The sequence below is a fragment of the Podarcis filfolensis genome (genome assembly GCF_964270895.1).
Source record: "Podarcis filfolensis genome assembly, chromosome: Z".
NCBI lineage: Eukaryota > Metazoa > Chordata > Lepidosauria > Squamata > Lacertidae > Podarcis > Podarcis filfolensis.
The window spans coordinates 33,728,937-33,744,679 of record NC_139617.1 but is presented as its reverse complement, the minus strand read 5'-3'; the positions used below and the strand labels follow the sequence as shown (position 1 = coordinate 33,744,679).

General features: G+C 47.3%; 1 protein-coding gene and 1 long non-coding RNA gene across 5 annotated transcripts; one reads left to right on the top strand and one right to left on the bottom strand.

Annotated features, from left to right (window-relative positions):
- ASB6 (ankyrin repeat and SOCS box containing 6) lies at positions 1 to 10,856 on the bottom strand. Of its 4 annotated transcripts, XM_083596651.1 has the most exons (8): positions 10,657 to 10,856; positions 10,228 to 10,304; positions 6,153 to 6,326; positions 5,395 to 5,576; positions 3,517 to 3,623; positions 2,228 to 2,336; positions 1,978 to 2,064; positions 1 to 1,135 (listed from the first exon to the last, which is right to left on the bottom strand). In XM_083596651.1, exons 3-8 carry the CDS (start codon positions 6,281 to 6,283, stop codon positions 456 to 458), a joined length of 1,296 nt encoding a protein of 431 aa, XP_083452777.1. In that variant the 5' UTR covers positions 6,284 to 6,326; positions 10,228 to 10,304; positions 10,657 to 10,856; the 3' UTR covers positions 1 to 455. The 4 variants fall into 4 exon arrangements, with proteins under 4 accessions (XP_083452777.1, XP_083452778.1, XP_083452776.1 ...); XM_083596652.1 differs by lacking the exon at positions 10,228 to 10,304 and having other exon boundaries at positions 10,657 to 10,809; XM_083596650.1 differs by lacking the exons at positions 10,228 to 10,304; positions 10,657 to 10,856 and adding an exon at positions 7,574 to 8,436.
- Positions 10,857 to 11,343: 487 nt separating this feature from the next.
- On the top strand, positions 11,344 to 13,606 carry LOC310754684. Its single transcript, XR_014543956.1, has 3 exons — positions 11,344 to 11,828; positions 13,228 to 13,336; positions 13,500 to 13,606. It is a non-coding gene; the product is annotated as an uncharacterized lncRNA (long non-coding RNA).
- The last annotated feature ends 2,137 nt before the right edge of the window (positions 13,607 to 15,743 follow it).

The window sequence follows — 15,743 nt, the reverse complement described above, 5'->3', positions numbered from 1 at the left end:
TTTTGCTGGTGCAGAACACATGTTTAATGACCCAGAGGAATGGACGCTTTGCTCCCTGTTAGAAGCCAGGTTGCTCAGAACAGCTGTTTAGAAAAGTCACGAGGTAATATTGTTCCAGATAAATGAAGGCCTCCAACCTTCTGAAGACACTGAGCAGAATTCAGTTTAGTCATGACTCAGGTCCAGAAAATGGACTTGTCCCTCCTTCAGAACAATCAGCAGTTGAGCTGCAGATTTGGAAACATCCAAGTGTTATGCATTCGTCCATTGCAGGGCAAAAGGCCAGTCCACGTGTGTGAATGAGTATGGTGCAGTAACACCCTGTGCGGCAATCCCGCAAATGTCATTCTGTGCGTGACCAACACCCGTGTCCACAATTGACTGGTGTGTGTGGCTTGAAGGCCTCAGGCTGGAAACCCCCTTGGCAGATCAGTCTTCTTGGTCCACCCTTGAAGTCAGACGGCCGCCTCCGCAGAGCTGCTCGGGTCTATAAGGAGATATTTTTTCAACAAGTTGGGAAGCGGGAGGGCCTTGACTTTTTCATCGATGGGCCAGGGTTTGAGATGCTGCCGCAGGGAAACCCGGCACATCTGCTTCAAGGTAGGAGGGGAGTGTTCCAGCTGCTTCAGGCTGGTGAAGAGGTCTGAGATCCTCTTCCTATGGAACCCACTGAGGTGGCTGAGGTTGATCTCAAAGTTGATGGGCAGCTTGATGGTCTGGGAGCTTGAGGCCATGAGCTCCAGCACCGTCTCGGCCTTCTGAAAGAGGTCGGCGGAGAAGGCGTCGTCCTCTGACCCGCTCAAGAGGGAGCAAAGCTGCTCGAAGATAATACTGAAGCCCGACCAACAGGCGGGCCCATGGAGGGTGCAGTTGTATGACGCCCCAAACTCCAGGAGGAAGCGCAGGAGGGGGAAGTGGAGCCGGAAGTTCTTCAGGCACAGGTGGGTGAGGGACTCATAGGTTGGGCACGCACTAGGGTTGGCCCCATGGGTCATCAGCAGCCGAGTGACCTGGAAGCAGAAGCTCTTGATGGTCCGGACCTCCTCTTCGTCACCTCCCACTGTCTCTCCAAGGAGGAAGATGATGTAGGAGAAGACGCTGTCACCATCTTTTGTTGTGGCCTTCACATTGGCTCCTGATGGGCAGGAACAATAAATAAACAGACAGTTTAATTTTTTTTTTCCAGTGACCCTTGGCATCACCACCACCATTTTCCTATTTTCCCCAATCAATTTTTACTAAAAGTATTCAACAAAATACAATAAAAGCCAAACTAAGCAAGAGAAAGAGAAAATAAATATAAGGCCCTCTATCACAAATATATCTTAACCCTTATTTAAAGTAATACCAAAGACATTTAATAACATGTTTAGAATAGTGCTGGAAGTACAGTGGTACCTCTGGTTATGAACTTAATTCGTTCTGGAGGTCGGTTCTTAACCTGAAACTGTTCTTAACCTGAAGCACCACTTTAGCTAATGGGGCCTCCTGCTGCCGCTGCGCTGCTGCTGCACGATTTCTGTTCTCATCCTGAAGCAAAGTTCTTAGCCCAAGGTACTACTTCTGGGTTAGCAGAGTCTGTAACCTGAAGCATATGTAACCTGGGGTACCACTGTATTTGAAGTTGAGAATATATTGCGGCAATGCATGATTATTTGTATTTCTTTCAATTAACCTAAAATAAAGAATAATGTTCTTCAATACATATACCGGTATATCTTGTTTGCCTAAGTAATCTATATAGATCATATATCTTGTAACAATAAATTTGGATTAATCAGTGCTTGCACTTTTATCATTCCAGCCCACCCAGGCAGGTCGTTTTAGGGAGAATGCCGTGTGCTGGCAAGAGGGTGCCAGCCTTGATCCCTGGTTCACATTCCTGCTCTGAGACCACTGATAGTTTTGCACTGGATCTGGACCCCTGGAAAAGGAAGCAGCAGAGCTTGGTGGGGCGGGTGGGTGGAGGAAGCTCACCTCCTTCCAACAAAAGGCGAATGTTTTCCGTATTGTGGATCTGAACCCCATCACTGCTGGCTAGAGCATGCAGCAGAGCGGTCTTTCCTGGGGAAGGAGGGAAAAAGAGCATGAGAATGTGAGAGGAGCCTGTATAGGGCCTATCAAGCCCAGCCTCCTGTTCTCAAGAGTGACCAACCAAATGCCCACAAGCAGGAGCCAAGGAGGAAAAGGGGGAAAGGCCAAGCCCAGGAGGATGGAGGCAACTGACCATGTTTATCAACTGCATTGACATCGGCTCCAAGTTCCAAAAGTCGCTTTAGGCAAGGGAGGCGTTCTGGCTCTTCGCTAGCCAGATCTAGGGGGCTGCTTTCATGAACCTAAGAAGGAATGGGATAGAGGAAACATAACTGGCTGCTTTTATTGATGCCTTTACTGCAGCAGTGATGGATTTTTCCTAGTTTGAGGGCTGCATTCTCTCTTCTGCAGAAAGCAGCTGGCACAGTGAATATGAATTTCCCCTCTATGTATATGGTCAGCTGGTTTCTACACGCACTCGGACACCTGTGTCCTTCAACCAGGCGAGCAAGAGGCATGAGCAGAGTTGAAGGATTTGTTTCCATCCAGGCAACACTCAAGGACGAAATCTGGGACCCTGCACCCTGCCTTGACCCCTGCTTTCTTCACCAACTATATCTTATCTTATCCTATTTTTCATACAAGTTATTTGGCCTAGAAAGGGGAGGGGGAGAAAGTCAACTCACAGCCTTGTGGCAACTTTTGAAAGCTAGCTTTTTAAAAGAGCACAAGGTTTTAAACCCTACATGCACATTGCATCCTATGAACAGAGAAGCAAAATTTGGGGTGGGGATTTTGGATCAGGATCTCAATGGTTCCATATTATTGCTCTATTCCTCCCCTCCCCACCCCCGGCCTGCAATGTTGTTATCAATCTCCCTCTCCCTTTGTTAGTGCATCTGCTCCTTTCACTATACAGGTGGTGGCCATTTTAGGTGGGGGGTTGTGTTCCTGTCCCCTCTATGCGTTGGCAGAGGCCCAGCCCTGTTTTTGGGCCTCTTCTGGGTCGGCAGTGACGAGCGTAATCATGTGCCAATCAGACATGCGTAAAATGGTCGCTGCCTGTATGGTTCCTGTCATACACCAAAGATGTGCCTCTTTACTTTGCCCTGACACTCAAGATGCAAGAATAAAGTGGGTCCTAAACAGATGCAATCGTAATTGATCTCAAACCAATTTTTTTTAATGCTTGCGTTTTAAATAGCTTGTGAGCAGGCCTCTGAGAAGTCAAATCCATGATAAGAATAGTGCCAGCATGGTGTAATGGTTAGCATGCTGCGCTAGGAGCTGGGAGTGACCAGGGTTCAAATCCCCACTCGGCCATGAAGCTAACTGGGTGCAACCTTCGGCCAGTCACTGCGTCTCTTAGTCTGATCTACCTCACAGAGTTGAGAGAACCATCTGCACCACTTTGAGTTCCTCGTGTGTGTGTAAGGTTTGACATAAATGTTAATAATGGAAATAAAAATGGCAGCAGCTTACCCTGTCTCTCCGGTTGATGTCTGCACCTTCATGCACCAACAGCTCTACCATGTCCGGCTTGTTCCGCATCACGGCGATGTGCAAAGATGTATAATAAGTGATTGGATCTTTTGGAAACACAGAAACACACATTTATTTATTTATTCACCAATTTGGCACAATTTGTTAATTTGTCACACTGAAACATCCTTACCTTTCTTCCAAGGACCTCAAGGTGACCTGGTTCCCATGCCCTCACAACAATCCTACGAGGTAGGCAAGGCTGCAGGCGAGATAGCGACCGGCCCAACTGTCGCTCAAGGGACCTTCACGTGGTTGCATGGGAAATTGGAACTCTGGTTTTCTAGATCCACAGCTCTTATTCACTGTGCCTGACTGCCTCTCCTAGCAGGCTAACTGGCTGTTGGTTTTTAGGAAACACTGAGCCCTTGCACGTTCAGGGTTGTTATTTTGATTTTCAAGGAGCTTCTCTCCCTTCCCTGTTCCATCTTCACAACCACCCTGCGAGGTACGCTTAGGCTAAGAAACAATGACACTGGCCCCAAGGGTTGCATCCAGAGAGCTTCATGTGGCTGTGTGCATGATTTGAACCCTGGTCTCCCAGGTCTTGTAGTCTGACATCCTAACCCTTGCACCACCCTGCTGCATTGCCTAGTAAAGACTCCTGATCATTGGTCCTTTGGATATGGGGACTGTCTGCCCACACAACAAGGCTGTCGTCAGCACTGGGGGAAGAGAAAGATGCTTACCGGTGTTCACGTCAGGCCCGTAATACGGGAGCCAGCAGGCCAGGAAACATCCCCCTACCCATTTCCTCCTCATGGCTCCCAGCAGTCAAAGGCCCTCCTTCCTGGCCCAACTGTCTAACCGGCCTTGCTGGGAGGCGGTCATGTTGTTAGAGAGACAGCCTATGAAGGAACCTCTGTGTGACATCACACACCCATGGGCACCTAGCCCGCAGCGGCCAGCGCTTTAGAACACTGAAGCTCATGGGGAGGAGCTTAGGAGACAAGGGGTGGAGCTTGGGGAAAAGGAAGGCGGAACCTGATGGCAGAGAGGTGAACCTAGCAGTACCTGACAGTAGAAAAGAGCGACTTAGGGAGGTGGAGCCTAATGGACATCTGGGGTGCAACTACTACTGAATTGAAAAATTATACCCCACTTTTGGCTTCCTCATCTGGGTCTCAAAATGGATTATCAGGCCAGGTGAAGAAGAGGAGTTTGGATTTGATATCCCGCTTTATCACTACCTGAAGGAGTCTCAAAGCGGCTAACAATCTCCTTTCCCCTCCTCCCCCACAACAAACACTCTGTGAGGTGAGCGAGGCTGAGAGACTTCAGAAAAGTGTGACTGGCCCAAGGTCACCCAGCAGCTGCATGCGGAAGAGTGGAGACGCAAATCTGGTTCACCAGATTACGAGTCCACCACTCTTAACCACTACACCACACTGGTGGAATAGCTTTTTTTGCCTTTAATACAAGCAACGACCTATTTGCGTGCGGGTTGCGTTCTGGATCATCACTCGCATAAGCCCCTCAGCCCCACCCTGCCTTCCCCCCACTCTGCCCTGTTCCGGTTCTGAAAACGTCCCACACACGTGCATGGCCACACGTTCTTGGAACGCATGCAAAAACGGGGGTCGCCTGTATTGAATTAAAATGGTGTCCTATAAAACAGGGCGTTGCGATTCCCAGCAGAAACAAAGAACCAAAACAGGTCGCTCCTAACCAGAAAGGAAACATTGGGGGTGGGGGAAGGGGGGGAATCATGAAAAAATTGTATATAAAAATACAGCCTCCATAAATAGTTATCCCAATGATTTCTGTAATTTTAAAATATATGCAAGACCGGAAGCATTAACCAGGTCCCCCTCCAACCTTCAAAGGTGATGTCCGCCCCACCACGCAGGAGGGCTTCTGCGGCTTGGACTACCCCATACTCCGCCATCTTCAGCAATGAATAGCTCACACCCTCTTGGTAGTAAACGGAGTTGGCGTTCCTCTCCAGCAGGTTGTTAAGGGCCGCAATCCGCCTGTCGTCTTGTACCACAGCGCTGGGGCTTCACAAGAAAACAAGGCAAATAAAACACCACAATGACCATAGGAGGAGGGCAAAGTTCCGCGGTGATGGCTTGATAACGATTAAGAGCCAATCAGTAGTCAGCTCAGAGGGAAGAGCTGTGTGCCAATGAGAAGACATGTCCTTCTGGGCCACATTCTGGGGGCCACATGCCAGCGGTGGGTAGGGCCAGAGTGGGTAGGAGAAACTAATATGATTTCCCCGCCCCCCTTACATTAGACCACCAGGTCCATCTAGCTCAGTACTGTATGCACTGACTGACAGGAGCAACAGCTCTGCAGGGTTTCAGGCAGGGGATATTATAAGTGCCAACTTGGAGATGCCATTAGGGGCTGAACCTGGGCCTTCTGTATGCACATAAGGTGCTCTACCCTTAACCATGGCCCTTTCCCTGAAAGGTGGGATTCTGTTTGTGCATTTCATGGTTTTTATATACCGCTTGATTGTAGAAAACCCTCAAAGATCCTAGTCCTCATAATTCTGAAGAATGGGCTGAATTGAATGAGACCCCAGCTCAGTATTGTCTACACGGACGGGGAAGCAGCTTCCCAGTTACCTGACCATCATGTCCTGCACCAGAGGATCCATACATTCCAAGATCTCGTCAACTAATGGCTGGTACTCAAAGATGATCCGTCGGAAGCCATGGAGGAAAGGCATTCTGCTCGACTCCCTTCTGTGATTCATTTAGGAAATGATCTGAGAGCCAATCTAAAGCTGCTTCCTCGGCCTACCAAAAAAACAATTCTTCATAATCATCGCTGTCATTCACAACCATATGTATCCTACAGGGCTTGTTAGCATATCCTTCCCAAAACCCACAGTAGAGGTTAACCATTTAAGTAGGATAGCAATGTTTCAACCCTTCTCTTGCTTCTGCTGCTGCTGCTATTAAGTAATAAATAATTAATAATAATAATAATAATAATAATAATAATAATAATATCCTGCCTTTCCCCCAGATTGTGACCAAAGGTGACTGATACAAATTAAAACACAGATCATATACAGAAAGCTAAAACTTATTTAAAAGTAGTAGTTTAATTAAAACTATAATAGAACATAAACAATATGAGAATGAATCTATGGAAAAACAGAAATAGATATAGTAAAAACAGCACAGCACTATTTAAAAGGTCTTTTCCTAAACAAACAAAACCCAATCAGTTCCCAAAGACCTGTTGGAACAGGAAGGTCTTCATCACTGGCGGGAAGGAAGGTAAGGAGGGAGCCAGTCTGGCTTCTCCAGGGAGGGAGTTCCAAAGTCTGGGAGAAGCCCCTGAGAAGGCCCTCTCTTGCACCCCCCACCAAGACTGCCTGTGAGGGTGGCAGGACCAAGAGAAGGGCCTCCCCTGAAGGTCTGAACCAGGGCATGTTCGTATGTGAGAATAGAGTCCTTCAGGTAGCCTGGGTCTAATGGAACACGTGCCTAGCCCTCCTGGAGCCGTGCCTGGGGGAAGCAATGGTAGTTTCAGCCCATCCAGAGCATGGTGAGCCATAAGGCATGTGTGTATGGGGTCGGTGTGTTGCAGCCAGGTGCAATCATTCAAGGAGGGTGTGGCCTGGAGGGAGTCCCAAGGGCCACACAGGGAGGCCTCAAGGGCCAGATCTGTACCTCCACTGCCCCAGGCCTAAGATTCCCTACTCCTGCTTTTGAAAAAGCACCATCTTAAAAGAGCTGTTTGAGAAAGGAATGCTGTGACCTTGGTCGCAAACTGTAAAGGGAACTCGCCTTTTTTTCACCTGTCAAAAAGGTAGGACCTGTTTAAGCCAGTTTCAAACCTTTGGGGGTAAATTGCCATGAGTACAGTGCATTTGAAGGGGAAACTCTGGATGTGTCAGACAGAAAGTCACCAGGTGCAGTTAAGATAAATGGAAGCTGTACCAGTTGTGTTTCTGTTTGGTCAAACACACGCACACAGAGCTAAGAGACCTAGACTAACCCCAGCCTTGTAATTACCAACTCTGACTACTCACCTAAGGTAAGGACTGCATGACACCCTTGCCAGGTAGCAAATGAGCCGCCAATGACTTGTGGTAAACATGGGCCCCTGGGCCAGCTGTACGCCTTTCAGGGCTAGTCATTAGAGGGAACATTTTGCAAGGCTGTCAGAGATTAAGGAGACAGCCTTTGCCAGGGCCCATCATTAAGATGCCATAGCAACAAAACAACTTGATGTCTTGCCAGGTTCCTGCTCTCAGCTTGCTAGGACCAGTAGCTACAGGATGGAACTGGGGCCAGTCCACCCAGGAGACTAGTAGCTCAAGACATGACGTTCCTGCCTTGGGAAGGAGTGATACAGTGGCAAGTAGAAGGTTACCCCCCATCCTTTAAATTCATGCCTTTACGTGGAGTAGCACAGTCATTAAGCCCTACAGGTCTAGAGTTTCCTTGCCCCTCCCTTCCTAGATAAGAACTCTCCATTGCAACTGCCATTGCCCTGTTGATATAGAATCAGAGCTGTAGGGCCATTCATAACATAAGAATACTCTTCACAACTATGAGCAGAGAAAGCTGCAACAGTTAACTGCGCCTATGATTCTATGAAATTAATCCACAGCAAGAGGTATGATCTCACAGCATTCAAAAAGTTAAAAGAGACCCTCTCCTTATCAAGAAGGCCACCTGTGACTTTTCTTTCCAGGGGCAGGGTGGGTCTGCATTTCAGATCCACACACCCAAGGAAACTTTTTTTTTAATCTACCACATTTTTTAAAATCTACCATGAGGCAAGTTGCAAGGGCTCCATGCTACTCAATGATCCTACACAATGCCCAAAGAAACTACACCTAGCTCAGTATGGCCAAAACCAGGCATAGGCAACCTTCGGCCCTCCAGGTGTTTTGGACTACAATTCCCGTCATCCGTGACCATTGGTCCGGTTAGCTAGGGATCATGGGAGTTGTAGGCCAAAACATCTGGAGGGCCGAAGGTTGCCTATGCCTGGCCAAAACTGACTGGCAGCAGGTCCACTGTAGGATAGAAAAGCTATTTGCCACATGGCTCCTGGAACCTGGGTTACAGGCGCAAAAACAGAATGGCTATTCCCCACCCCAAATGCAGCAGCACTTTATTATTTCTTTGTAGAGAATTTATTTGGTTCTTTTTGTAGTTTGTGGCATTTGGAAGGTTGTAACCAGCCACAGAGGGATGCGGGTGGCGCTGTGGGTTAAACCATAGAGCCTAGGACTTGCCGATCAGAAGGTTGGCGGTTTGAATCCCCGTGACGGGGTGAGCTCCCGTTGCTCGGTCCCTGCTCCTGCCAACCTAGCAGTTTGAAAGCACATCAAAGTGCAAGTAGATAAATAGGTACTGCTCCAGCGGGAAAGTAAACGGCGTTTCCGTGCGCTGCTCTGGTTCGCCAGAAGCGGCTTGGTCATGCTGGCCACATGACCCGGAAGCTGTACGCCGGCTCCCTCAGCCAATAAAGCGAGATGAGGGCCACAACCCCAGAGTCGGTCACGACTGGACCTAATGGTCAGGGGTCCCTTTACCTTTACCCAGCTACAGCAAAACAGGTAGTACAGAGAGCACAGTGGGACTTAAGTTTAGGCATGTATAGGACAGTAACACCCAGTGAACATCATGGCTAAGTGGGGATTTGAACCTGGGTCTCCCCAGTCCTGGTCCTACAGACTCTAACCACTACACCACACTGCTCACACTGGGGTTGAAACTTTTTCTTCCACTTTGCAAAGTCACAGCTTCTGTGATAGGTGCTGCTGCTAGGGAAGGGGCACTGCCTCACTCTAGTCTAGTCCATGTCCACATAACATGATTATTTTCAAAGTTCTGATGTTTTCATTTCTGTCAAGGAAATCACTTCCCCGTAAATGGTACAGGAGAACTCAAGCAAATCTTTTTTAAAAAGTAGGGAATGCTGCACCATTTCAAGAGTCTTTCTTTCTTTGAATGTCTGCCCCCCCCCAAACTACTACTGCCCCCAAATTACCTCTACAGCTGTACTGTAGCTTGTTAACTTAACTCCATGAATCTGGCTAAAAGGAAGTCCGGGGGGGAAAGGTTTAAAGGGAAAGGCTACCCTTCTGACAAAAAAAGGGGGGTTTCCCTAAGGAAAGGCATTTTACTTCGTTTTTCACTTCCAGTAAAAAAACCAACGACAACTGCAATTAATGCTAACCACCTGGGGTAAAATTTTGAATGGGGCAAATATTCTAATGACCAAGAGCAGGTGTGGGGGACGCTGTGCCCCCTACCCCTGAATATTGCTGAACTCCAACTCCAACCATTCCTAGCCCTTGCCACGACTGCGAGGGCTGACGAACGATTCTCCATCCCGGGACTAATGAGCTATCCAATTTAGCCTGCTTATTTTTCTTGCACTTAGTAAACAAAGCTAAAAAGTTTGAACCTGGCAAGCTAATATTTATTTTCAAGTGCTTTGTCATCATCACTACATGAATTTATGACATTTATCTTTCCCCCATAGAAATACGTAAATCCCCTGCCCGCCCCCGCCCCCCCACCCGCCAGTAAGGGCAAGAAAATTAACGCAGACAAAGTAAGGTTTATACGCAGCAAAATACAAATTATCAAACAAAAGTCAGCATCTCAGTAAATTGCCACCTGCTTCCAAAACCAGTCGCTACAAACATGGGAACGAGCCCACCTCACAAGGCTGTTAGGAACGATTTCACGGGCAGGGGAGCTTTCTCGAACCAAGCGTCTGAACTAGCTTGAAGTGCTCTGTAAAATGGAACCAAATTATTACTACGTTCAGTATGGATAGCCAGAGCAGCCTTCTCTCCCCGCCACACACCATGCCGGAAGAATCCCTTTGCGGGTCCGAAACCCCCAGTCTGCAATTCCGACAACCCTAGTTTGCAATTTAATTTTTTTAAGAGCCTTACAGTTTACCGATTAGCAAGATTTTTAAATTCTGTATTTTCAAGTAACTTAATAAATAAAGCCTTTTTGCTAAAACCAGCAAAAACAAAACCCCTGTATCAAGGTAGCCCATTAAAACGTTTATTTCAACCACCTTCCTCTCTGCAAATTCCCAACTCGAACCCCATCCTATTGGTCCCACGTCTCCTACCTGCACGGCGTGCCTCCGGGTTAGCAGGAAGCGGAAGGATGCCGAGCTCTTGAGTTGCACTTTTATACAGTTTGCAGCCAACAGCTGTAGCTCTCTCTCTCTCTCTCCTCTCTCTCTCTCTCTCTCTCTCTCTCTCTCTCTTGGTTGCTCGCTCGCTCGCTCTCGCTCTCCCCACAGTTTCACGTATCTTTTAATCGAAGTGCCCTCTGCAGGCTGGAGGTTTTGGTTTAAACCGCTGCCGGATCAAGCGGCCACCAGGGGGCAGACTTCCCCAGCGGAAAAGAAGATACTGTACAGTACAGTGGTACCTCGCGTTACAGATGCTTCAGGTTACATACGCTTCAGGTTTCAGACTCCACTACCCCAGAAATATTACATTGGGTTGTGAAGTTTGCTTCAGGATGAGAACAGAAATCGTGCTCCAGCAGTGCGGCAGCAGCAGCAAGCCCCATTAGCTCAAGTGGTGCTTCAGGTTAAGAACAGACCTCCAGAACGAATTAAGTACTTAACCCGATGTACCACTGTACATCTATAGACTCAGTTGAACTGGAATTTTTAATCCACTCTTTACAAGCATTAAATGCATGCAGGCTTCAGCTCCATGGCTGGAGTTGCAGCTGCTTAGGTCTTGCTTCATAGGGTTTTATCAGAGCTCCCACCAAAAGTTGTTTCAGTGCCAGCCTTGCAAATGTGTACCCCACCTTAAGCTCCTTGAAAATCAAAATAACAACCCTGAACGTGCAAGGGCTCAGTGTTTCCTAAAAACCAACAGCCAGTTAGCCTGCTAGGAGAGGCAGTCAGGCACAGTGAATAAGAGTTGTGGAACTAGAAAACCAGAGTTCCAATTTCCCATGCAACCACGTGAAGGTCCCTTGAGCGACAGTTGGGCCGGTCGCTATCTCACCTGCAGCCTTGCCTACCTCGTAGGATTGTTGTGAGGGCATGGGAACCAGGTCACCTTGAGGTCCTTGGAAGAAAGGTAAGGATGTTTCAGTGTGACAAATTAACAAATTGTGCCAAATTGGTGAATAAATAAATAAATGTGTGTTTCTGTGTTTCCAAAAGATCCAATCACTTATTATACATCTTTGCACATCGCCGTGATGCGGAACAAGCCGGACATGGTAGAGCTGTTGGTGCAGGAAGGTGCAGACATCAACCGGAGAGACAGGGTAAGCTGCTGCCATTTTTATTTCCATTATTAACATTTATGTCAAACCTTACACACACACGAGGAACTCAAAGTGGTGCAGATGGTTCTCTCAACTCTGTGAGGTAGACTAAGAGACGCAGTGACTGGCCGAAGGTTACACCCAGTTAGCTTCATGGCCGAGTGGGGATTTGAACCCTGGTCACTCCCAGCTCCTAGCGCAGCATGCTAACCATTAAACCATGCTGGCACTATTCTTATCATGGATTTGACTTCTCAGCGGCCTGCTCACAAGCCATTTAAAACGCAAGCATTAAAAAAAATGGTTTGAGATCAATTACGATTGCATCTGTTTAGGACCCACTTTATTCTTGCATCTTGAGTGTCAGGGCAGAGTAAAGAGGTGCATATTTAGGAATACAAATTACAATGAGAAATATTAACTTATTTGAAGATAATTATAATTATGGAAACAGATTAAAAAGGATTTGGAAATCTGGCATTCTTGTTTAATCGTTTAGTCGTGTCCGACTCTTCATGACCCCATGGACCACAGCACGCCAGGCACTCCTGTTTTCCACAGGCATAGATTGAAGCTATCTTTTGAGTGTCAGGGCAAAGTAAAGAGGCACATCTTTGGTGTATGACAGGAACCATACAGGCAGCGACCATTTTACGCATGTCTGATTGGCACATGATTACGCTCGTCACTGCCGACCCAGAAGAGGCCCAAAAACAGGGCTGGGCCTCTGCCAACGCATAGAGGGGACAGGAACACAACCCCCCACCTAAAATGGCCACCACCTGTATAGTGAAAGGAGCAGATGCACTAACAAAGGGAGAGGGAGATTGATAACAACATTGCAGGCCGGGGGTGGGGAGGGGAGGAATAGAGCAATAATATGGAACCATTGAGATCCTGATCCAAAATCCCCACCCCAAATTTTGCTTCTCTGTTCATAGGATGCAATGTGCATGTAGGGTTTAAAACCTTGTGCTCTTTTAAAAAGCTAGCTTTCAAAAGTTGCCACAAGGCTGTGAGTTGACTTTCTCCCCCTCCCCTTTCTAGGCCAAATAACTTGTATGAAAAATAGGATAAGATAAGATATAGTTGGTGAAGAAAGCAGGGGTCAAGGCAGGGTGCAGGGTCCCAGATTTCGTCCTTGAGTGTTGCCTGGATGGAAACAAATCCTTCAACTCTGCTCATGCCTCTTGCTCGCCTGGTTGAAGGACACAGGTGTCCGAGTGCGTGTAGAAACCAGCTGACCATATACATAGAGGGGAAATTCATATTCACTGTGCCAGCTGCTTTCTGCTGAAGAGGGAATGCAGCCCTCAAACTAGGAAAAATTCATCACTGCTGCAGTAAAGGCATCAATAAAAGCAGCCAGTTATGTTTCCTCTATCCCATTCCTTCTCAGGTTCATGAAAGCAGCCCCCTAGATCTGGCTAGCGAAGAGCCAGAACGCCTCCCTTGCCTAAAGCGACTTTTGGAACTTGGAGCCGATGTCAATGCAGTTGATAAACATGGTCAGTTGCCTCCATCCTCCTGGGCTTGGCCTTTCCCCCTTTTCCTCCTTGGCTCCTGCTTGTGGGCATTTGGTTGGTCACTCTTGAGAACAGGAGGCTGGGCTTGATAGGCCCTATACAGGCTCCTCTCACATTCTCATGCTCTTTTTCCCTCCTTCCCCAGGAAAGACCGCTCTGCTGCATGCTCTAGCCAGCAGTGATGGGGTTCAGATCCACAATACGGAAAACATTCGCCTTTTGTTGGAAGGAGGTGAGCTTCCTCCACCCACCCGCCCCACCAAGCTCTGCTGCTTCCTTTTCCAGGGGTCCAGATCCAGTGCAAAACTATCAGTGGTCTCAGAGCAGGAATGTGAACCAGGGATCAAGGCTGGCAGCCTCTTGCCAGCACACGGCATTCTCCCTAAAACGACCTGCCTGGGTGGGCTGGAATGATAAAAGTGCAAGCACTGATTAATCCAAATTTATTGTTACAAGATACATGATCTATATAGATTACTTAGGCAAACAAGATACAGTGGTACCTCTGGTTACGTACTTAATTTGTTCCGGAGGTCCATTCTTAACCTGAAACTGTTCTTAACCTGAGGCACCACTTTAGCTAATGGGGCCTCCCGCTGCTGCCGCGCTGCCGGAGCACGATTTCTGTTCTCATCCTGAAGCAAAGTTCTTAGCCCAAGGTATTATTTCTGGGTTAGTGGAATCTGTAACCTGAAGCGTATGTAACCTGAAGTGTATGTAATCCGAGGTACCACTGTATACCAGTATATGTATTTAAGAACACTATTCTTTATTTTAGGTTATAATCATGCATTGCGGCAATATAATCTCAACTTCAAATACAGTGGTACCTCAGGTTACAGACGCTTCAGGTTACAGACTCCTCTAACCCAGAAATAGTACCTCGGGTTAAGAACTTTGCTTCAGGATGAGAACAGAAATCGTGCTCTGGCAGTGCGGCAGCAGCTAAAGTGGTGCTTCAGGTTAAGAACAGTTTCAGGTTAAGAACAGACCTCCAGTACAAATTAAGTACTTAACCTGAGGTACCACTGTACATCTATAGACTCAGTTGAACTGGAATAATTATTTTTAATCCGCTCTTTACAAACATTAAATGCATGCAGGTTTCAGCTCCATGGCTGGAGTCTTGCTTGATAGGGTTTTATCAGAGCTCCCACCATAAGTTGTTTCAGTGCCAGCCTTGCAAATGTGTAACACTAAAGTTGAATGGTCTCTTGGGGCACCTGCAGGGTGCTTTTTGTGGTCTGGGAAAGGGTTATGCCTCAGCTGCATGGACATGGCTCAGGAGTCTCCGTGTAGGGCTGGGAAGGATTCCCTGTCTGAAACCCTGGGAAGCTGCTGCCTGTCAGTGTCAACAATGCTGAGCTTAGATAGAGTGATTTAATTCATTCCTTAGTGGAGACTAGACATTTGCTTTATTTATTGGCAGGATGTAGTTTAGTGGGTAGAGCATCTACTTTGCTTGCAGAAGGTTCCAGTTTCAATTTCCAACCTTAAAGGCTGAGACAGACCCCTTGTCTGCAACTCTAGAGAGCAGCTGTCAGTCTGTGTAGGCCATGGGTAGGCAAACTAAGGCCCGGGGGCTGGATCCGGCCCAATCGCCCTCTAAATCCAGCCCGCAGACGGTCCAGGAATCAGCATGAGTAGAATGTGTCCTTTTATTTAAAATACATCTCTGGGTTATTTGTGGGGCCTGCCTGGTGTTTTTACATGAGTAGAATGTGTCCTTTTATTTAAAACGCATCTCTGGGTTATTTGTGGGGCCTGCCTGGTGTTTTTACATGAGTAGAATGTGTGTTTTTATTTAAAATGCATCTCTGGGTTATTTGTGGGGCATAGGAATTCGTTCTGATATGGAAGGGGGGGCATGTCTTCTTCACCTTCTTCTTTGCTACAATATATCAATTTATTTCCAATTGTCAATGTCAAAAGGGACTAAAATCTATAAAATTCATAGAAAATCAACGTGCCAATTTGCTCAATTTCTCTAGGACTCCATCACACCTCCCCTGTCCTCCATAATCCCTCAAGCAAGGTGTCAAGACCCTAATCCTGTCAAATCACTCTGCCAAGCCTTTCCTCCAGGAAATGCCAGTACATGGACCATTGTCTTCTCATCAGGATGTGCTTATCTGTGCATATCTCCAGCTCTGCATATTCCCCCCTCCCTCCTCCATATGTTAATCCTGTGTAACCCAACCTCTTCTTAATGTATTCATGATGTAATCTGTGTAACCCAACCTCTCTTTAATGTATTCATGATGTAACTGGGATGTATTTTGCACTGTATTCTGGGACATGGAGGGAAGTTTCAAAAGTTTATGTCACCCCTTTCTCGCTGTTCAATCTCGCCTTGAACCTGTTGCGCAATAAACGTGGATCTTCTGCA

Coding starts and splice junctions, on each gene's coding strand:
- ASB6 (XM_083596651.1), bottom strand. CDS start 6,283: ATGAATCACAGAAGGGAGTCGAGCAGAATGCCTTTCCTCCATGGCTTC. Junction 2,337..3,516: donor ACATCAACCGGAGAGACAGG/GTAAGCTGCTGC, acceptor ATTCCTTCTTAG/GTTCATGAAAGCAGCCCCCT. Junction 2,065..2,227: donor CAATGCAGTTGATAAACATG/GTCAGTTGCCTC, acceptor CTCCTTCCCCAG/GAAAGACCGCTCTGCTGCAT.